Genomic DNA, 23,150 nt, shown 5'->3' with positions numbered 1-23,150 from the left:
TTGTCAGAACCATTAACATCCACTGATCCCGAGGAATTAGTAGAACTATAAAATAAAACAATCAATAATGCTCTAGACCGAATCGCACCTCTAAAAATGCATAAGAGCAACACTTGGCTCACCCCCAAACTCAAAGACCTAAGGAAAGAAAAAAGGAAACATGAAACCATTTGGATAACTTATCCAACCACCATCAACTAAGAGATCCTCTTACAAATCACTGCTAACTACAAAGATGAAATTCTCGCAGCTAAACGTGACACTTATAATGAACGCATTGATGAAGCTAGTTCTAGAACAAGAGAACTCTTTACTATCCTGAGAGAACTCGAACCACCCACTCTCCCCACAGATCTCTGTTCCAAAGACTAAACCTGGTGTACAAAAATCTTGGAGGCCTTAGCAAATAAAATTACGTTACTCCAACAGAAAATTGAGGATTAAAAAATGTAACCTGCCACCACAAGCTAACACACAAAAACTATGTCTCAACATTCCTACCTCAACTAACGATTTAAATTCTCACCAGTATCACCCCAAGAGGTACTAAGAATTATAGCATCCCTCAAACCATGTAACTGCCAAGGGGATTCATGCCCAGCCCCTATCATAAAGGATGCGGCCAGCATCCTCGCTTTATTATATCACTTTTCAATGCCTCCTTCCGCACCTGTACTGTACCCACCAAACTGAAGAATTCTTGGGTGCTTCCTCTCCTAAAAAAAACATCTCTCGACCGCAATATACCCACAAATTTTAGACCCATCACCACAGTCCCTTTCTTGTTGAAAATTATAGACAAAGCAGTCTATAATCAAATTCATTTGATTACAGGTCTCCGTCAATCAGGCTTTAGGCCACAAAACCGCACTGAAACAGCCCTGATTAACCTCAAAATACAAATCGATGACCTCAAAGATAAAGGAAACTCAGCCCTTTTCCTCCAACTGGATCTATCGGCTGCCTTTGATTTGGTTGACCACAAGATCCTATGTAATCACCTTTCCACAATGGCACACTTCCCACCAGAAGCTAAAGCATGGATCAAGTCCTTCTTAAGCAATAGGTCGATGAGAGTGTTCTCAGCCTCGGCCGCAGCTGACCCCATCCCCATAAAATGCAGAGTCCCCCAAGGATTGTGTTCATCATCCACTATGTACAGTGCATTTACCAAACCATTGTTTGATGACCTGGATCATCTGGGGTGTCACCTACACTAACTATGCAGATGACACCCAGATCCTCCCACCTCTGACAGGAGATTATGACAAGGACTTAGCATTGATAAACAAAATCTACCTTATCATTCAGGCATGGATGGCCACACATGGCCTCTGCCTGAATTATGAGAAAATGGAACTCCTCCTCCTAGCCACCCCTATCAATATCGCCAAATTGGGGGAACGATACTGTTCCTTCAATATTGAGGGCAACAACATCAAAGTCTCTTGCGAGGTAAAAACACTGGGTTTTCACGTCGACTCCTCATTAAACATGCACAAACAGGTCAGTGCAACAGCCTCTGCAACTGCATACACGTGCAAGCTCATTCGAGCCTGTAAACCCTTCCTTTCCTCCAAAAGCTGCATCACCCTGTCCAGAGCCTTAGTCTTATCCAAAGTTGACTACTGCAGTGTGCTTTATCTAGGATCCATTTCAATAACTGCCCCACAGTATCTCACTGAGAAATTCTCTCTAAAACACTGTGCCCGACTTACCAGATCCGCTAATTCAGGATACCTACAAATCCCTAGATACAAACTTTAAAAGGCAGGCGGTAGCAACTTCCCGGTCCCAGCTGCCCAACTTTGGAACTCTCTCCCCGCTGCTTTAAGAAATAATCAATCCTTCCATTGCTTTAGAAAAATATGTAGAACTGGCGGATCACGAATGATGCTCCGTATTAGCCCATCCAGCCCGCTTCCCGCTACTCTGTATAGCAGCTCTATTTATAAATGACCACTGTACTCTTGTTTATTTCTTACTGTAATTCATGTACATAGATTGTATATTCTGAAATGTCTTTTTATTTTCTCTGTATGTAACTATGAAACTGCCTTTCTTGGATTGCGCACAGATACCTAAGGGCGAGGCATGCACTATAAATAAACAAACAATTGGAAACAAACTGGTATTGTGTATGACAGAGGTGCAACGAGTTCTGTACTGGGTACACATACAGACATCTCCACATTTGGCTAAGTACACGGAAGCATTGTCAGATGTCTTAGCTGAAGATGGTGGACTAGCGTTGCCTTGGTGCAGGCATAGGAAGTCTGAACTGAAGACACTAGATCATATAGATACGTGGACGTAGCAGTATGCATGAACAATACGTAGAAATGATTGGTTCAAACCATCGTACGATGATGATGATGATGATGATGATGATAATGCACGCAGTGGTATAATTCCTGAAGGTCAGACTGTTCTGGCACGTCCTTACTGTAGGGTTACAAATGAGACTGGTTTTGAAAAATATGCAAGATTCCTAGAACAGAAGGTTTAGGTTGGGCACTTTGCCCTTAGGTTGTGTCCTGAAAAGCTTGAACACAATGAATAATGATAGCTGCATGAATTGTGCAGCTGCCAAGGAAACATTACAGCACTGCCTATTAATTTGCCCGATGTATATGGACCTTATATTTGCATATTTAAAGCATGTGGTGTTAGTAGGACTGTTGGTGAACCTATGCATTTCTCAAAATTAACCTCGGACGAGACGGCATTTTTAGCAGTAGAAACATTTGTTTATAAAGAATGGCTTTGCAGGACTAGACGTGTAACTGCCCCATAAAATGAGCATGGCGTTACTGCAGTTGGTTTTTTTCTACGTGTATCTTGGAGGGAAGGATTATGCACATATTGTACATATATTATTTTATGTATTACTACTATTTACTCACTTTTATCGCGATTCATGAATTGTCCTTGTTGTGATCAACTTGTCGTACTTTTGATGTTTTTTTTTATTATGTGTTACATGCATTGTGCTTCAAAGTGTAAATGTCGAAATACTGCTGGTGTGTTTGTTTGATGACCATTCGCAACCGTGAGGTGGCAAGCAGCAGTAATTCGGCTGCTCAGAAGCCAAGCTGAATCCCATAGTAATTCCGAACAAGCTGTTGGGTGCTGCAGTGCTCTTCCCAGTGTGCCCCCCACTGCTTCCTCCCAGTGCCACGCAAACCATTTTTTCTTTTTATTTTATCTGCCTCGGCCAGGCCCAGAATGGCCTATAAGTCAATAGGGCAATGCCCGAACCAAAAACCCCAAATGCTAGTGTGCCAGTTTTTTGGACCATGTGGGCCAGTTTGATAAGTTTACTTCACCATGCGGCTAGTAGTTTAAACCAGTGTTACTGAATAAATGTTCTTTAAAATTCACAATTTGCAGCACATTTTATGAAAAACCCCTGCCTTGGTACTTCTCAAACTGTCACAAAAGGAATTAATTGCCTTTTGCAATTGTGGGCCACGTTTTCATTGGTGCCCGAGACAATGTTATACCCCAGTCCGACTCTCGGCCCCAGCTGCGTCTCCCACATTATTCACAGGAGGCCATCCAAATGGAAACTGAGCTCTTCCTAGAGCCCCCTATTTATTAATTAATTTATTTATTTATTTATTTGATTGAGGATTTATTAGGCAGCTATACAACAGAATGGTGTTTCTAAGCGCCACAAGACAAGTGGGGAGGGAGTAAAATAACAGTGGCAAAAACAACAAACCTACAATCGTGGTCCTACTAGGCTTTGTGACATTCGGATGTGCAAGTGCAGTGAGGAGAAGTGCAGGAGATTGGGAAGTGAGGGGGCCTTTGAGGGAACAAGGTGTGGCCAAGTGCTGGTGGGGGCCCGGGAGGGAAGTGCAAGGGGAGTCGGGTGGAGGCCAATGGCAAGTGCTAGGGCGGAGGAATCCCACGGGTGGGGTGCACAGCCGCCATGCAGCGTGCCCAAAGGGCAAGTGCTGAAGGGGGGTGCTGGTGTTGACTGGGTGGAGGGCCTGGATAACATGTGAGATTCATGAAGGACCAGGCCGCTAGTCTCAACGGCAGTGGGGTGATTAGCAGGGAAGGGAAGGCGGAAAAGAGGTAGAGAAAAGCAGAGTTTTGAGATGTTTACGGAACTTAAGGAGGTCCAGCTCAAGTATGAGGGGGGCAGGAAGGCTGTTCCAAATAGAGGCACCAGCTGATGAGAGGCCTGCCACCTACTCTCTGCCTGGAGAAGTGTTTGACAAGCAGAGAGTTGGTGTTAGAGGAGCAGAGGGCTCTAGCAGGGAAGTATTTAGGGAGGCAAAGTTGGAGAAGGCGTGGTCCCAGGCCGCAGAAAGCCTTGTGGATGATGCAGAGGGTCTTCAATTGGATCTGTGCGGCCACCAGGAGCCAGTGGAGAGATATTAGAGCTGGAGAGATACAGTCCCTGGGCTTGAGACCAAGGATAAGTCTTGCAGCCCTAGTCTGGATTAGTTGATGGAGGCGTAGGGAGGAAAGGGGGAGACTGAGGAGAGGCTGTTGCAGTAGTCCAGCCTAGAAAGGACCAGAGCTCTGGAGACATTGAGCTTCTGGGGGAAGGCGAGGAAAGGGAGGATGCCTCTAAGGAGGTGAAGCTGGAAGTGGGCCGTCTTGGCAAGGTCCATAATGTGAGGGGTGAAGGAGAGAGCAGAGTCGAAGATGACCCCAAGGTATTTGACCTCACAGGATGGTGATGGTAGAGGGCCCAAGGAGGGCAGCAAGAGGGTATGAGGGAAAGAGGGTGCAACGGTCCCAATGAGAAGGATCTCCGTCTTGCTGGCATTAAGTCAGAGATTGTTAGTCCCACACCATGCGTGGATGGCGGTCAGAGAGTCAGGGATGTGAAAGGATGAGGAGGAGGAGGTAGAAGAGGGAAGTTTGAAGGAGATCTGTGTGTCATCATCATAACAGTGGAAGTGAGGAGAGAAGGTGGAGATGAGGTGAGCAAGAGGGGCCAGACAGATATTGAAGAGCCATGATGATATGATATGATTGGTTATAACATTCTTAATAACCAGATGTTTCTAAACTCAGACCCCGGGGATCGAACCTGTGTTGCTCCATGTCATCTTGCTTCCAAGGCGAGCACGCTGCCCCTGAGCTATCCTCCCGAGACTAGGATAGAGCCCCGGGGAACACTGCAGGTAGACTGAGTTGGTAGAGGAGAAAGGGCCTAGTTGCAGCCGGGAAGGGTGGTTAGTGAGGAACTAGGTCAGCCAATCCAGTGCCCTGTCTGTGCCCGGTCCGCGACGCTGAGGGAATCATGGACCCATTTTATGAGGATACAATGGTTGACCGTGTCAAAAGCAGAGGAGACATCAAGGAGAATGAGAACAGCAGGAGAGTTAGAGTCAAGATTTGCGAGCAAGTCTTCACAGGTATTCAGGAGAGCAGTTGCCGTGCCTCTGGATGCCTGGAATCCAGATTGATGGTCATGGAGGCAACCAACTAATTCAGTATGAAGGATCAATTGAGGGGTGGGGGGCAACTTCACCAAGAGTTTACCCAGGAAGGGGGTGGTGGAGATAGGGCGATAGTTAGCCGGGCATGAGGGGGTCAGCAGACAGCTTTTTAGGAGAGGGTGCACATTGGAGTACTTGAGGGATAGAGGGAAAGAGCCAGTGGCAAAGAAGTGATTAAAGAAGTCGGCAAAAGCTGGGGCAAGAGAGGAGATGTTGTCCTTAATGGTTCTAGAGGAGCAGGGAGCACCTGTTTGGCCGGGACCTTCATAGAGCGGACAACTCTAGAAACCACATCAGGTGCAATGGGCAGGACTGAAGTCAGTGTGGGTGGAGGGAGATGAGCCAAGGGAGGCAGGAGTGGAGCTGGTGGAGATTGAGCACAGGGTGTATTGAGTTTTAGAATTTAAAAGAGGTGCAGAGGGCGTGGGAAGGAAGGGGAGAGGACGAGACTGCAGTTGGATTGCCAAGTTCCTTGCAGATTTTGAAAAGTTCAGCCGTGTTGTTCATGGCTACAGAGATGCAGGCTTGGATGTGGGCCCTCTTCTTGGAGCGGATGGAGAAATGATATTGCCTTTGGAGCAGGCGACATGCCAGTTTGTCAGAGAGTGAACCTGAGGTCTGCCACGTCCGTTCAACAACTCGGCATTTACGTTTTAGAGACGCTAGATCGGAGTCATACAAACTGTTGCACTTGGAGGCTGGCTTCAGGCAGATGCTTATGACAGGGGCAATGATGTCAAGGGTGTTGGAGATGTAGAGGTTAAGGTTGACATTTTCACAGCAGATATCTTGTTTTTTGGGGCAGAAACAAAGCTCTGTGCATTCAACACAATCCTTTTTTTCCTCTTAAAAAAGTAAATATACAATTCACACCTGTGATTTTGTCCCATGGGCCAATGGCAATGAAGTCTTCCATGGTGGCCCTTGTTAAAGGGCCTCAATTTGCTCAGTCTCCTATTTGTTTGGACAACAAGCCGAAAACACCAGGCAGAGCCCTTCCTGGAAGGCATGGCTGCCAAATATTAGTTTGACATTTTCCAAACCCAAATGGATTTTACTATTCGGTGGGCTCATTAGTCCAGCCTTGAAAGAAATTCAAACGTTTCTATTATGACTGAACATTGCATACTAGATAGATTTTTTTTAGCTAGGTTTCAATTCATCATCACCACCATATTTGTTGCATAATGCAGTGTATCTGCTTCACATTCGTTTAGCAGCACTTGCGACTCTCCATCAGCTCTACAGATAAGGTCAGCCACTTTTACACCCTAAAAATAGGCAAATACTCCCAAAAAATACAAACCAGGAGTAAAACTACTCCCAAAAAAATAGGAAACCCTAGGACCTTATGCCCCGGCCTTCACCCACACGGCTCCATGGATATGTTTTAATAAGTAGTGCACGTAGTACCACAGGAAGAAACTATTATTATTGCCTAATTGGAAGAAGTAAACATGTATCTTTTAAGTGTATGAATAACTAGGTGCAAAGGAATTATTATTGCGAAAACATTTCCGTTTTCCAGTGAAAACATTTTTTATTTGCTTATAAAATACTCTCATTGGGAATTGGACTTACATTTTTATGCCCTAAAAAATCATTTTACTCCCAACTTCAAAATATTATCTGGAGCACTGCTGTCAACAGGACAGAGTTTCCAGAGGAACTCTTGCCCCTGGTTGTAGCTCCTGAACGCAGAAAGAGGACGTCAGTGAAAAGAAAAGTGCATACATACTTTATGATGATTGCCCATATTTCTAATGGAAGAAAACCGAAATAAAAAGGCAGCTTATGAAACGTGAATACTAGCAGTTAAAGCCACGCTTTTACGGAATCTCATTGTCTTAAAAAGCACCAATTTTTGCCCATCTCCTGTTCACTCTAGACTTCACTTTCTCACTCGTTCATTCATTAAATACTTAATGCGGTCTTTTATAACCTTGTAATATTGCCCCGCGCTTCACTTTCATTAGATTTCATACATTTTGCATTTTTTTAAATGCTGATTTTTAAAACGTTTAACATTATTTTCCTATTTTGGTGACGTATACCTTAATCCTTTTTCCACTAACACTTGCACTAAAATTGTGTACTTTTTCAGAAATATGGTCGTTTTGTTTAAGGGCCTTGTTCATTATGTGGTGTAATAGGATTTACACAGGGCAATCGGTGTCTGGATGTACGCGCGTTTTAATGGGAAACAGTAGCCCTTCAACGCACTTAAACTCAAACTTTTTGGGACACTGTTTCTTTTACATCAGTCCAAGAGAGATTTCAGGGTGAGCCCTAACAATGTTGCAGCCACCATTTTAAGTGGGTGTGGCTTCCTTTAGGCGTGCACGAATCAGAAGAGAGGACCAGCCACTGGCTCCTTAGCAATGCTCCGCTAGGGGGTGGGCTGAAACCGAGTAGACAAGCCACCGAGGAGACAAGCCAGCAGCGCAAACGTCTCGACGATTACTAGGTTGGCGCCCACACCTCAGTGTGGATAGTGTTCAGAGTCCATTTAAAACCTCACAAAGGCAGAAAAAGACTGAACTAGAAAAGGGAAGACACCCAACTTTCAATATTCAATCAAATGTTAAGACAAGAGACGTTTTTATGGGAGGGCAAAAGGGGCACTTGCCCAGGGCCCCCACCTTAGAGGGGGTCCAACAAGGCTGTCTGATCTAAAGAAGTAAGCCTCCTTTGTTCACCAGACTTAAATAGCACACATCATGACATTTTATGGCATGGTGCTGATGCTCTAAACCTATTCCCTGCCCGTTTTGGCAAGTAGATTCTGCCTCGATCATTTCATCATGTAATGCCTTCTGTGTTCACAGTGGTATATGTAGTTTGTGTGTTCCTTGCGGCACAACTCCCAGGCCCGGCCTTGGGGGGGGGGGGCGAGCCGGGTAACCGCCCGGGGCGCCACACCCCCGAGGGCACCACTAGCCCCTGCCACGCCAGCTCGGGGAAGTCTTTCAAGGGCTCCCCCGAGCTGGCGTAGAGGGAGAAGGCAAGGCAGGCGGGCATATTCAATGACAATCGGGTGCTAAGCACCCGATTTTCACCAAATGCGCCCCTCCGCCGCAGCGCCTTCAACAAAATGCACCATTAGCACCCCACCACGCCAGCTCTGGGCAGTCCTTCAAGGGCTCCCCCGAGCTGGCATAGTGTCAGAAGGCGTGTCAGGCGCCTCATTATTATTAAATGAGCCTGCAGCGGCAGACCTCATCTAATAACAACAGGGTGCTGATGCGCCCTATTCAAATAATTACCTCCTCGCCGGAGCGAGGAGGTTTTAAAAAAATAAAAATAAAAGTGTCACTTCCTGGCCCCGCCCCCTTTTGACCTGGGGCGCGCGGGGGAAAGGATGGCGCCAATTCGCCCAAGGTGCTGGGACCCCAAAGGCCGGCCCTGACAACTCCTGTAGCATTCTTTCCTTCCTGTGGGAATTATGCTGGTCATATGCAATAGCTACATTTGAAATGCACATTGGTAAATTGAGTGCCACAATGGTTCAGAAGTTAGCTCAGTGTGTTAAGCACTCAGTGCAGAGATATGTGCTCCTATGCAAGATTAGAATAGCACATTCCTGTAAGGCTGGCTGAGCCTTTCCTATGTCTTAAGTCTACAAACCTGCCCGCATATGTAACCTCTTTGTAGACTGATAATGTTGGCCTTCAAATGGTACTTGTTCACCATTCTGATTAGAGCAAGAATGAAGAGGGTAAGGGGACTTAAAAGGGAGTAAACACACTTATTTTTAATGCTGTGAGGCAGCACATCAACCTATGGGTAGTGATCGAGGCGGGTGGGACGGGGCAGATCTTGTTGATCACTTAATTCCTTTAGTTTGGTGGAGGGGGCCCCAAAGATATCCATGCCCAGGGCCCCTAAACTACTTAAGGTGGCCCTGGGACAGTAGGTAATTTCCATATTTAAAAATGAATCTAGAACCTCTCACCAGATTGTTTGACATGTTCTCTGGCGAATACTGTTTCCGCTATACCCAACATGTGCTAAGCAGAAAAAAACAAGGGAGATTCTACTGGTCAAATTACACAAGAGACACCACTGGACACCAATAGAAGCCATGAAGATGTAACTAGAGAGAACCGGAATCTTCTCCGTCGCCGGTCCGCAGATAACCAAACACTGATATCCTCGGGGCCACGCCTGCATGGCTACCCTTGTGTGCACTGCAGACAGTTCTCTGCTTGCCACAGAAACACTTTTAAAAATAGGGCAGGACATTTCTGGAATACTGCAATGTGAAGCGGCTATCTCTTGGAGTCCAAAATAACCTCCCGAGTGTCACTTTAGAGGTAGAAATAGCTGAGCTGAAGATAAGAATAAAGAGGTCTCGGATAAGGGCGCAAGGTGGCAGGCGGCTTCCTGCATGGAGCGCTCTACTTTGACATGAGCCCACTGGCGGTTGCCGATAATGGGCAATGTGTGGAACGGGACAGGCCCCCTTGCCAACTGTCGTTGCATAACATGGCCAGGCATACAGTGCCCCGAGGAATGTCTGAGCAGCTTGCGTCCGTCACAGTAGCATACTTTTGACGTTCCACCACTTTGGTCATTGGTCAAGAGCCAAATCATGCTACCTCAACACGAGGCACATATCAAGACCAGCAGGGGGCTATTTACTGCACGTGGGGGCCAGCACTGGTCTAGACAACAACAGGGTTCAAACTTAAATGATGAGACATGGAAGAACATGCTGTAGTTCGCGATGAATTGCACATCTGACAGGCAAAGCGCTTTGAAGCCATAAACTATGCCACAAGACACGATACAAATGCAAGATAACATAACATGTACGACAGGTTAGTCTTTAACGCAAAATTACGAATTACATAATTTTACTGTGTGCCTTGTTTTTGCAACATCAATTACCATTGTCCTGGGAGGATAGCTCAGCGGCAACGTGCTTGCCTTGGAAGCAAGACGACACAAAGCTACACAGGTTGGATCCCCGGGTCCGCGCTTAGAAACCTCTGGGTATTTAAGCGCGTTATAGATACGCAACTAAGACAACAAAAAAAAACGATCACGCAACAAATACAAAAACAATTCCTGTAACAGCGCCTCGATGCCTGCGGGCTGTGTCAGTGCTTTAAAAATGCAAAAATTAAATAAAATAAATGTCATTGTTCTGCATCTCTTTCGCCCCAACTGTGTTTGTTCCTTTCTCTAGGGGACCCCACATCAGCAGTTTGTGGGGATCCCATCTGTTAAGCGTAATTACCTTACCCTGTGTGCTCCTTTCTTTTTAATCCCACCCTTTCCTAGCGTACACTTTAGGGTTGATAGGCAACTGGCTGCCTCCACCGCTACCCGTTTCTTTTTCCAAGCATACCTCATCTAAGTCTGTACGTGTGCCCTGAATTCTGCACACAAAAGCCAGCAAACAAAGGCCACAAAAACAATATTGTGGTAAAGATGACCCGGAACCCGTTCCCAAAGAGGTAGAATTACGATACTTGACAAATACGCAATTAATTGCTCGTCTGTCCTGGAATTTGCAATTGATGTAGTTTTAAGTGCGGGCAATTGGCGTCTGCAGGTAAGCGTGTGGCCAGCCTTCCCGTAATGTTAATAGCTTTTAAACTACAGTCCTCTGCACAATTAACTTTGCAGCGCCGCCTTTTATACTGCTAGCAGCAACAGCTAGGTTTTCATCAGGTTAGTTCACTACAAGTCCTTTTTAGACACAGACATTGCCATTGGTCAGGCTATTCTGATATTAAGATATATATATATATATATATATATATATACATATATATATTCTTGTTGCCGATTCACCATGGTCCTGAAGGTTCTTTTTCATTTTGCACGGTTCTCTTTTGGGAGTCACTTATCCTCTTGTTCTGGTATACACAGCTGTTGTAGCGGGGGCCGTATATGCTTATTTTCACTATGGTATACACAGTCCTTAATTGTTTTTAATAACTCAGGCTGCTAGCAGCAGGCCTTTTTTTCTCTTTTTTTAATTGTATGTTGCAGGCAGTCGGCAAAGACTTTTCATGTAGTAGCTTATAGGCGCTTATGTGTACTTGTTTTACAGAATGGTAACACCCACCTCCTGAGGAAGACGTTCAGTTAACCACCACTACACGTCGAAACCGGTCGAGAGATACATTCTACAGGGATGTGATCTTTGCATCTGTTCTTCCTATCCACCCTGACAATACATTGTCTTTCAATTATTTCTATTGTTGGTAAACATCGCAATAATGTGTGTCATTATGGGGACTAGTTATGAATTCCTTTTCCCCATTGGTTCTTAGCATGTTTTTTGTGTCTTTTAGTACTTTGGATGTATGCCACGGTTTGATGAGTTGTGTGTGAATGAATGCACCATGTATGTTGAGTATGAGTGATGATGTTTTAGCCGATTTTTGGCATATTGTTGCTGCTGTTTTGCTATGTTAAAATGATCAGTGTATAATCATTTTCTGTGATTTATTCACTAGTCTTCAATTTTTGTATCACTTTAAATAAATTTGGAGACATTTTTTCTAAATATACTTTTCTCTGGACATATCTTTTCTGTTTTTTGAAACTTAGTCACGATAGACACAGAGCCTCGTGGTCATGTTCCGCCTAACTTCAAAAGGGTGGGAAGGGGTCTTCAACTGTAAGCCACTACTATAGACTCAGTAATTGAGACAAACAAATTGAAGCTGGAAAAATAGGATCCGGGGGAAGAGCTAAGCAAGGGAAAAGATACACAGCAAGGGCAGCAGTTGGACATTCCGAGTGGAACAACTGTTAAGGTTTCCAAGGTAATGATGGAAGAAATAACTTACAAAAGGTTAATCTAGTAACTCAAAGCCCCTACAAAAAGAGCCAGCTTGAGACAGGATTGCTAAAGCCTTCACTTCCTGGAAAGAGGAAGGTCAGAGTCTGCTGGGCACTTATCCAAGCTAGTGGCAGGGACCAGTCTTAAGACTGAAAGAGAAGAGAGCCTCATGTGGGCTTCTACCCAGACAGCCCCATGGGTGTCCCAGAAAGAAGGGGAAGGCCATGGCATCTGCTGGAGACTAGATTCTAGACACTGGAAGGGACCCTGCTGACCTAGAGTAGGCCGAAGTACTGGCTATGACAGAGCCATTGAGAGATAGTCAGCAGGGAGTACCAAAGAGAACCCAGGACCCTGTTTGGGCTTATTCTCCTCCTTGGAGGAAGCCACTGCTTGCTGGGAGATATACGTCAGGCACTGACGGTGGCCATATTTGGGGCCCGATATACCCTTTGGGCATATTGGTACATCTCAGGATGAAGGGAAGAAACCTGGGGTGCCTACCGAACCTTAGCCCATGGTAGGTGGCACAGGCCAGGCGGAGCAGCAAAAGGGCCTGGAGGCCTGCTGGCATTGATGCAACGTTGGAGGCCACAGCACGGTCCCAGAATAGACCCAAAAAGCCATGAGACTTCAGGGGCCAGCCAGAGAACCAGTGGCCCACCTACCCTTTTAGAGCTTGGCCAGAGGAGCTGGTTCTGGATTAAGCGAAAGAGACCAGAGGAGCAGGTCAGGGAAACTCTAGACCCGTCAAACAAAGAAGCTTGCCCTGGAACGCTGGGTTGCCGCAGAGCTCAGGTTGTTCAGCATGTTGTTGCAGTGATAGCTGGAAAATCACTGGTGTTACTCTGAGCAACCTTCCACCCTCTTGTTTTTCAACCCACCATGTCATTACAGAAAGGGGAAGGCCATATGCAAATCAAACTTGGTCCCAGCCCAAATTACTGGGTTTGCGTGCGTTTCCATGCATAAGGGACGCAGTCTTGCAGTTCAGGTGGATTGTTCCCATTGACGCAGCTCAAGCCGGATTTGCATATGACTTGGTACCTTCTGCAATGGTGCAGACAAGCTGCAAAACAATGTTATGGAAGGTTGCCCAGAGCAATGCCAGTGATAAAGATTTAATCACATCTTTCCAACGGTTTTTCAGCCTAGTCCTACATTCTAGTGACGAGAAGAAAATGTAAAAGCTTGATAGTTTCTTTAAGCTGAGAAGCGTAGTAGTCGCTATATCGCAGGCACTTTATTTAGGTTACATGTGATTATAACGAATAAATAAAGAATGCATTTTTACCGAACCAAAACATGAAAAAAATATCGATTTTATGTTTTTTTTTTTTGGGAGAATGGGGGGGCGAGTTCCCCCCAAGCCTCCTGTTCCCCCATGTTTAAAACTGCACCTCAACCCTCTCCCTACCAGATGTAATCCCTTACTCCACCACCACATATATAGATTTTTTTAATTCTGTATTATTTCGTTGTTTTTTATTAGTTAAAAATGAATTTTTTATTTTGTATTCGTTATAATCACTGGCTACCTTTATTTAGACAAGCAAGATGGGCATATATGCTTGCGAGAAGCAGAGGGGTGTGCTGTGTTCTGAGCATTTATGTGAGACCTCAATATTCCTGGAACTTTGAATATTAGGGTAGGGAACCTGGACATGGGCACTAGGTCCATTAGTGTAAGCCCAGCACCTTTTATAGTTTACATCCTGACACGTCCATTATAGCTGTTCTGCCTTTTTTGAATTATAAGTAAAACCTCTGGGCCCTGTTAGCATTAGTTCAACCTGAATAGAGGGATGGCTTGGAGTTTACAGGACAGGGCCGGGAGAGCAGCCCAAAAGGATTGCTCCTTAGGCAGGCAAAGGCACTTAGCTTGAGAACTCGGCCAATTAGAATCCCTGGCACCTTATTAGTTAAACCTACCATGGGCACTGCATCCCGTTTAGATGCTTCCAGGCCCTTACACGGAGAGGCTTCCATCCAACCCATTGTTTAATAAAGGTGTTTAACTGTATTGGGTTGTTGTCTGTGCCTTTGGTCCCTTCAGCACACATACCAGAAAGTTTATGTTGTGCCGAAAAATCAATGTGATAATCTGGGCCAGCGAAAGGGGAAAGTAATATTTAGAATCATTTTATTTGTACATATATTAAAGGAAATACAATAGGACAAACAATTGTGATCGAAACAGTGGCTTAAGGGGGGGGGGGGGGAGCTTGTAAAGTAAATATGCACCAGTGTTGGGGGTCAGGGGGGGCAGATAGAAAGAAAAACCAGAAGGGTAGGCTAGGAAATCTAATCTGTTAACTAGATGATATCCACCGGTTTTAACCTAACATTCGCATGATGCCCTCTATTAACATGGCACAGTAACTGCAGCCCAGGATGAGAAGCCTAGTCAAAGGCAGGATTATGTAAATGCACTCCCATAAGCACCCAGCCTCAGCGTAAAATGATTCCTGCCTCCCACCCCCATATAACCATTCCATTAAAGACCCTAGCAGGACTCAAGGGAACCTTCAGGAGGGCAGGACTGAGGCTTCTGCTCCCCTGAATCTTTTGTTGAAATCCCACCCTCAGTTGAATATGCCCATGTTTCCTTCCAGCTTTTCCATCCATAGAACCTGGCCATTCACGGCCCAGGGGAGTGGATGGAAGGGCTTTGTATGCTGTTTTTTCTTGGGCATGGTTTCTACATGCTTTGGCTTACCATGACACTGTAGTACCCGACAACGACTAAGCCATAGGATGGCTTGGTGTTCTTAGGCACTTTGCACACAAGCATAGGGGTTTGGTAACCATGAGATAAATAAGTGAGGAAACCAGAAAAGTTAGGGTTTTTTGCTCGCTTTTCGGGACGCTGTTGAAAAATTGCCAAATTTGGATTTCTGTCTTACAAGCCCTGCCAAATGTTGTTGAGGGCGATCAGGAATTGAGGATAAGGGCTTTGCCGCCTCTCTTTTCTTGGGCATGGCTCCAACACGTCCAAGCTCAACATGCAGTGAGCAGGTTCCATACACACTCCCAGGCGGCTCCAGCAATATCTCCCTTCGGGGCTGCACCCCACAGAATACAGATTAGTGCCACAATAAATAAAGTCCAATTTTACACATAGCTCTTCCACCTTTTCCTTCTCATGACCTCCGGAGCACCTTATCCATCCCTGCCCTCATCCCGACTATCTACTTTAACGTCTGCTCCCTACCACTAATGAGTGCTTTATCATACTCCTCCTTTACCTCTCTGACAGGCAAAAGCACTTCACATCATGAACAATGGCAGTAGGCGCTATACAAACGCAAGATCTGTGGTCTGCACTTGTGTGCTACCATGCTCCAGTGTGCTATAGTGTTGGCTGCAAACCCAGCATCACTCGAGTGTGCATGTCCTCCCTTCTCGTGTAAAAATAAAAGGCATATGCTGGATTTACTTCAAATGGTACAGCCTGCAGACTGCTGTATTCTTCTGCTCGGCGTGCCTGTATTTTCAAGTTGCTGGGTTCCTATCAGTTGTAAACCTGACGGGTTCCTCCTCCTCCACAGGTTCCCGAAATTGCAGCAACTGCTTCATCCCTGGATTCTACTGGTATTAAAGCCCCCTGTTCCAAGCTCTTGTGCTCTGTTCTTCCTCATGACGTGCCAGGTTCTGAACAGCACTACCAGCACTTAGCCTTCCCTTGTAGGTTTCTAAAACTATTGATTTGCCTTACAGCTGATCTCGCTCGATTATTGGATACTGAAAATGCAAATAGTTTGCGTTTCAAAAAGAAAAGCCTGGATCCTTTAGCCTAAACTTTCCTTTGTGCACATTTCACAATGTATTTGAGAGATTAGCCATTTATAATTCCCATTCAACTCCATTGGGGACATGCAGTTTTAATGCATGGGTCAATTTCACCACTGCAAATCGAGGAAGCATCTCCTCTTACAAGCAGGCAGTGTTTATAGGCCTTGCCCGAGGGTCGTACACAGAGTGATGGGGCCCGAAGGTCCGAGCGCATAGAAGCTGAAAGAATTTGGCATGAAGCGCCATTTAAAAATGTGATTTTATTCTCGGTATGCTCACTTTGATCGCCCAAAGCAGCTGTCCACTTAAAAACATGAACTGCTACCCGGCAGTCAATTGCCTCTAGAGCGCAGCGAGTAACCAGCGAGAGAAGAAAAGCAGATACATGCATGTCTCCATAGTTACCATGCTAGAATGACCACCAAAGGGCTGAGACGAGGCTAAATGCAACATGCATATAACGTGATTAAAGAGGGGCACACACAGTGATAGTGTATGAGCGGATTGATTATTTATATACCCACTGAATAACACTGCAACGGGCAGAGCCTTTGGTTTCAAGATACGGCTCTCTGCAGATCTATGCAGGTGGCACCCTAGTGGCGCATATCTAGTCCTTTCCCAAACATGCGGGTTGGCACCCTAGTGGCGCATATCTAGTCCTTTCCCAAACATGCGGGTTGGCACCCTAGTGGCGCATATCTAGTCCTTTCCCAAACATGCGGGTTGGCACCCTCATGGCGCATATCTAGTCCTTTCCCATACATGCGGGTTGGCACCCTAGTGGCGCATATCTAGTCCTTTCCCAAACATGCGGGTTGGCACCCTAGTGGCGCATATCTAGTCCTTTCCCAAACATGCGGGTTGGCACCCTAGTGGCGCATATCTAGTCCTTTCCCAAACATGCGGGTTGGCACCCTCGTGGCGCATATCTAGTCCTTTCCCAAACATGCGGGTTGGCACCCTAGTGGCGCATATCTAGTCCTTTCCCAAACATGCGGGTTGGCACCCTCGTGGCGCATATCTAGTCCTTTCCCAAACATGCGGGTTGGCACCCTCGTGGCGCATATCTAGTCCTTTCCCAAACATGCGGGTTGGCACCCTAGTGCCGCATATCGAGTCCTTTCCCAAACATGCGGGTTGGCACCCTCGTGGCGCATATCTAGTCCTTTCCCAAACATGCGGGTTGGCACCCTAGTGGCGCATATCTAGTCCTTTCCCAAACATGCGGGTTGGCACCCTAGTGGCGCATACTTTCCCAAACATGCGGGTTGGCACCCTCGTGGCGCATATCTAGTCCTTTCCCAAACATGCGGGTTGGCACCCTAGTGGCGCATATCTAGTCCTTTCTCAAACATGCGGGTTGGCACCCTAGTGGCGCATATCTAGTCCTTTCCCAAACATGCGGGTTGGCACCCTAGTGGCGCATATCTAGTCCTTTCCCAAACATGCGGGTTGGCACCCTCATGGCGCATATCTAGTCCTTTCCCAAACATGCGGGTTGGCACCCTAGTGGCGCATATCTAGTCCTTTCCCAAACATGCGGGTTGGCACCCTAGTGGCGCATATCTAGTCCTTTCCCAAACATGCGGGGTGCTTGGCGCATATTTAGTCCTTTCCCAAACATGCGGGTTGGCACCCTCGTGGCGCATATCTAGTCCTTTCCCAAACATGCGGGTTGGCACCCTAGTGCCGCATATCGAGTCCTTTCCCAAACATGCGGGTTGGCACCCTCGTGGCGCATATCTAGTCCTTTCCCAAACATGCGGGTTGGCACCCTAGTGGTTTTGACCAGAGGCTGACACAGGGTCTTATTTATTTACTGGTCTTGTACATTAGGAAAGGGGGATTGAAATATATCCAAGGCAGGCTCAGACTGACCTAAAGCCAATGCTCACAGGTACTGTCCAACACGCTAGTGTCAGTTATTTTGGGTCAACATGGGCCTGTTTAATGAGTCATTCCACTGTACAGCTGGTAGTTGTGGGCAAGGTTACTGATCAAAATCACTATTTGCAACCGTTTTTGCGAAAAACGTCCTATGGGAAGCACTCAACAGTGTGTTACACAAGGTGTGGGGCACCTTTATATTGGTACGCGGGGCTTGTATAATGATCCGCGGCAAATGAAATGCGATCATGGACAGAATTAGAAGTCATAACTACCCTTGCACTGTTGGCAATGGAGGCAGTGGGGCGACACCTAAAGTGACTCGTGTTACGAATGAGTTATGGAGCCATGTCAGTAATCGTGTGCGTCGCCAAGACCCAAATGCCTTGGGCTGAAAGAAAGGCTCAGGGAAGTGAATCTGTCTCTAGGGTTGGTTGCATTCCTTGTGCGGCCTTTGAGTCATTGACAGGGTCATGCACTCTGCACGGCGGCCTTTCACAGTAATGACACCACAGTCAGATCATGAAATGCAATGTGACATGGAAATACACAGATGACAGTTCCAGCTAGAAACAGATGCATGCAGTCCGAGAACTGCCCCCAATGCTTGCATTGATGATCCCTAATAAGGGCGACATTGGTATGCAGCCTTGAGAACTGTCTGAAAAATGCTATATTTAAAGTACCACTACCCTATAGACAAAGACATTTTCCTAGAGCCAAGGCTTGGCATTTGAGATAATGTCCATACCCACGATGCATCATTGCCCATCTTGTTCTGAGCTGTAGGTGACCTTCCAGCGATGCCTACTGGATGGCGCTGTGTTGTGTGTGAATTGGCACACATGGAATAATGTACTTTGAGGTTAAATGCTGGAAAGGAAAGGATGCACTATGGCAGGGGTCTGGAACCCATGATCCCTCTCCATTGACTGGGCCCGATCGTGCTGCAGCCCAAAACATCTGGAGAGCCAAAGGTTGCAGACCCTTGCCCTATGAATTTGGGTCTCGATCGATAACTGCACAGCAGTGAGCAGAGAGATGTCCAGTTGGGCTTGGGTGGGACGAGTGCTAGATTTGAATGTCCCACCGACTGATGTGTGCAGGGCTGTGGTCCCTAGTTTCCCTTATGTCTAAAGGCAAATTCACTGCAGCAACGTCAGTCTGTTGAAAAAAAGTTCCGGCCTTGCAACCCTCCAACACTCTCAAATAACAAGCAGGCTTTTAACAAGAGGTGCCGATGAGCAAAATGCACTTCATTTCCTTCTGAGCTGGACTGCGCGTTCTCACACATCACTAAAGCACACATATTTTCTTCTGCCCAGTGCGCTGCCTTAAAAGCAGGTCCACAGGATGTCGCGCGATCAGGCCGGAGATCGGCCTATTGCCGCGGCCCTACAATGACGCAAAAGGGACATCAACACAACGCAAACCCATGGACGTGCTGGGAGAGAACAAGCAGTCCTGCAGATTAGGGGAGCACTTCTGAAAGAGCCCTGAAGCCTTGCCAGGTCAAACTGCGCACAAAGGACAAGTGACTAGGCTCCTGGCCCAATGGCCATGCCAGACGCTTCTAATGTTAGCAGTCAGCGGCGCGGGTACCTTGATCGGAGTACTGCTGCTCCAGCGCGTGCAAGTCAGGCAGGAGGTGCATGCAGTTGATGCAGCAGTATGTGAAGAAGTCCAGCACCACCACTTTGCCACTCAGGTCTTTGTGCAGGGAAAGGGGACCTTCGGTGTTCAGCCACTGCAGACCTGCAATTAGAGAGAAAGACGGGTCTCATCAGTTAGTGGAAACACAACAGAAAATGGAAGCAAGCAGTGGAGGCAAAGGCTCGTTGACAGACAAGGCACAGGCCTTAAATTGCGGCCACCTTGACATCTGTAAGGTGCTTGCGCTCCGTGGGTGCAAGGGGCATTCTGGAGCTGCGTGCGGTATCCTGCAAACTGGCTTTCCAGAAGTGCATGGTCTAGCATAGCATATAGTAGGAAAGCACATTACAACATAGCACACGAGTCAATGTGGCAGTGATCCCAAGGAAAATGAAGATGATCTGTAAGGCAGAAGCAATATGTGGCTAAATAAGGAGCCGGTGCACGATATGGACCTTGAAGGGGCTCCTAGAAGATAACGTCCATGTTCAAACCCCCCCCCCCCCCCCTCAGACATTGGGAAAAGGTCCTTCCTGCCATCCCGCTCTCTCACATTGATGGGATTGAAATAAAGATTTGATGAGCAGGGGTTAAACTCGTCTCCTGCGTATCGGGCATCTCCCAGGAAGCAAATCGGACCTCCATATGAGTACACACCTCAACTTTGTGTGTATTATTTATGATCCATCATGCTTTAAATCTCTTCTAGGCATGCCCCAATGCTTCTTTATACACAAAACTAGACTTTCTGGTCTACGAGCAGGAGCTGTGTATCTCCCATTTTCCAGCAATGTGTATCCTGGCATTAAGACTGTATGAGATGCCGTGCAAGTGCCCAGCAGTGTGTGGTATAAAGATATCGCAAGTCACTGAAGAGTTCATGAAGCTGCAGGCTAAGTGGCCCGATAGGGTCATGGAACTCCAGGGTGACCTGGAATATTTTTCACATACAGTTAAGGGCGTTTTTCTCTCCAAATATTCCCTCCCAATATTCTTTCTCCATTTGTCCCTCTAATGTCTTGTAACACTATATCCTTTTTCCCATTTCAGCTTCTTTTCATTTCCTTCAACAACTTTTTGTTTCCCCGTCTTTTTCTATCACTACAGATTCCATGCAACCTCTCTATGTTTATGTTTCTTTCTGTTTGGCTTTCCTTGCTCTATCCTTGAATCTAGACATTTTTCTGCCATTGAGACTCTGCTTTTTTCTTTCCTTTCCCCACCCTATCTTTCCAGCTCTGATCTTTTTACACCAGGTCTCTTGTCTCTTAACTCTAGGCTTTCCTTTCTGTCTCATTTTAATCAAGAGGTTCATCCATCCTCCTCTCCAAACAGTGCCCCTGCCTTAATGAGCAGACATTCACAGGGTCCAGAAGCACAGAACTCTCTTCACTTTACAGATGGTTCCAAACTCCACGGTCCAGTCAGAATTCTCATCCAAAGCAGGCAAAACATCTGCACAACATGATGACATGGATGCCTTCTGGAACGATGAAACACTACACACACCCTCTTCAGCACTCTTGCTATACACATGCACTGTAGCTTAAGCTTCCTGAGCGAAGTTACTGCCTATTGTGAGGAGTCAAGAGTAGGATTGGGACACACAGACATTATTTTGGTTCTTATAGACTTATTTTATAAACATAAAGAAAGGGGTTGGATACAATCCTATCTTTCCAAGATTCTGAGGGGTCTCACTGCATCAACAAAACAAACTACGGTTACTGTCCAGAATGTCCAACCAAAGTCCCCTGTCCTGCGTCCAAAACCCTAATCTGATCCTCACCCGCTAAACCTAATATGTTATAAGGGCAACGTCCTTTAGCTGCCACCTGCAGCTATTCTCCAGCAATTCAAAGTAATATTCCAAAAAGGTGCAAATAAATGCACCAAGTTCCATTCTTTCTCCTCCCCATCCGCAGGTCTGTTAAACCTTTACGCTTCACAATTAGTTTTCACTCTTCACCTGGTATACTCGCCTGCCTGGACTTTGTACCACTTTTATTCAAGAAATCCCAAAGAACTTCAAACCGTTCAAGGGTTATACCCGTCCCCTAGATTATCATTACAACGTTCTTTGCTTTAAAGGTGTATGGGTCTTACCTTTATCTTACTTCATACACAGTCTATCATTTCCCTCTACTTGGTTCCTAGTATATTCTCCTGCCAGGACCTTATAACACTTCAGCACAATTCTCAGTATTCTCATGGACTTTCCTTTCCATGAATGGTAGATTTAATGTTTCTGTCTTGCACAGTTCACAAGTCGGTGCAGGTCCCCGATCCGCTACTTCACATACCCAACAAACTTCCTTGTCAGGTCTTTCAAAATCATAATATGCATCTATTCACATTCCTAGGCAGATTGGCTTTAGCTTCAACTCATGGTCCAATCGTACACTGGTTGTCAGTCTCGTTTCCATATAGGTTTTGGACCTTTACAAACGGTCCCAGTGTACCTGCTCGAGTTTTCCCAGCTTTGTTTTGGTGTCCTTTCTGGTATTCGGTAGACTGGACAAAGTGCCCTGACATCCCAAAACATTTACACGGACTCACTGGCTTTCTTAGGCATCTTTATAGTCCTTTGCATCCACTGGTCTTGTCTGCTTTCTGTTGTGGGCTCCGACTGCTGCATGGTCCGCTCCCATGCTTCCACTCTGCATCTGCCTCCTTCCAGCAGCCTTCTTTGGTCACGGTGCTGCAGTGAAAAGCCTCTTCTCTTGGGGTTGCTCTGGATGGTGTACACAGGCTCGCTGCGACTCAACAATCTGCTTCCTTCTCACGTCCTGACCGCCGTCGTGTATGGATTCTCCTTCTCTCCATCTTGGTTTTCCACTGCAGATTTTCTATCTCCCGGCAGGGGTCATATGTTGCCAACAACTAGTGTGCACACTATCCTTTTCAGTCCTCCTCTTCCCAGTCATCTCTAAGGATATGTATGGGTGATTCAGTTACCTTTATTGGGACGTTCTACGTTGCACTATACCATGCATTGATTAGATGGAGGAAAATAGATGTCATTATCCCTTAAAGAAGGGGAGGCATACCATACGTGCTCTGTGGAGTCTCACCCATTTCTCCAATGGTGTTCTCCCCCATGTAGTCCTCCAGCAGATAGCTACCCCCAGGGTTTGTGTCAGGTAGCTTCTGCCCTTCCCTGGCTACAGGAGAGGAGGGCCCCACCAGGCAATCAGTGACTACTCCATCTGATTTGTCACACTATTCAGACTAATGCATCAAATCCCAATGCTAAACAGCTCCCCAACCCCATGGAAGGCACACAAGGAGGCTGGACGTGATATGGGAGAAAAAAGGCACATCACATACAGGGATGCGATTACAAACTCTACCACAGAAAAAGAAAAGGAGATTTTAAATAAACCTATAGTCCTTTAACGTATTAGGCAAATGTCTCAACCACTATTAATCTTGCATGCACCACCTCTACCAGCACTAGGCGGAACTCAAGGACCAGCCAAGAATACTAATATAGATAGGTCCCCATTTGTCGACTCTAGTAGGCCGCCATTCAA

At 46.2% G+C, this 23,150-nt stretch overlaps 1 protein-coding gene across 1 annotated transcript in view; it reads right to left on the bottom strand.

Moving 5' to 3' along the window:
• NHLRC2 (NHL repeat containing 2) overlaps nt 1–23,150 on the bottom strand; it is a 1,194,979-nt gene that overhangs the window by 1,025,992 nt on the left and 145,837 nt on the right. The window contains exon 2 of the mRNA XM_069611865.1: nt 19,564–19,716. Coding sequence (XP_069467966.1) covers nt 19,564–19,716 — 153 coding nt within the window. The remainder of the gene's footprint in view (nt 1–19,563; nt 19,717–23,150) is intronic.

This window comes from Ambystoma mexicanum, chromosome 8 (assembly GCF_040938575.1).
Source record: "Ambystoma mexicanum isolate Mex_15411 chromosome 8, UKY_AmexF1_1, whole genome shotgun sequence".
Classification (NCBI taxonomy): domain Eukaryota; kingdom Metazoa; phylum Chordata; class Amphibia; order Caudata; family Ambystomatidae; genus Ambystoma; species Ambystoma mexicanum.
Note: the sequence above shows the minus strand (reverse complement) of the source record. Positions and strands in the feature narration are given on the sequence as shown.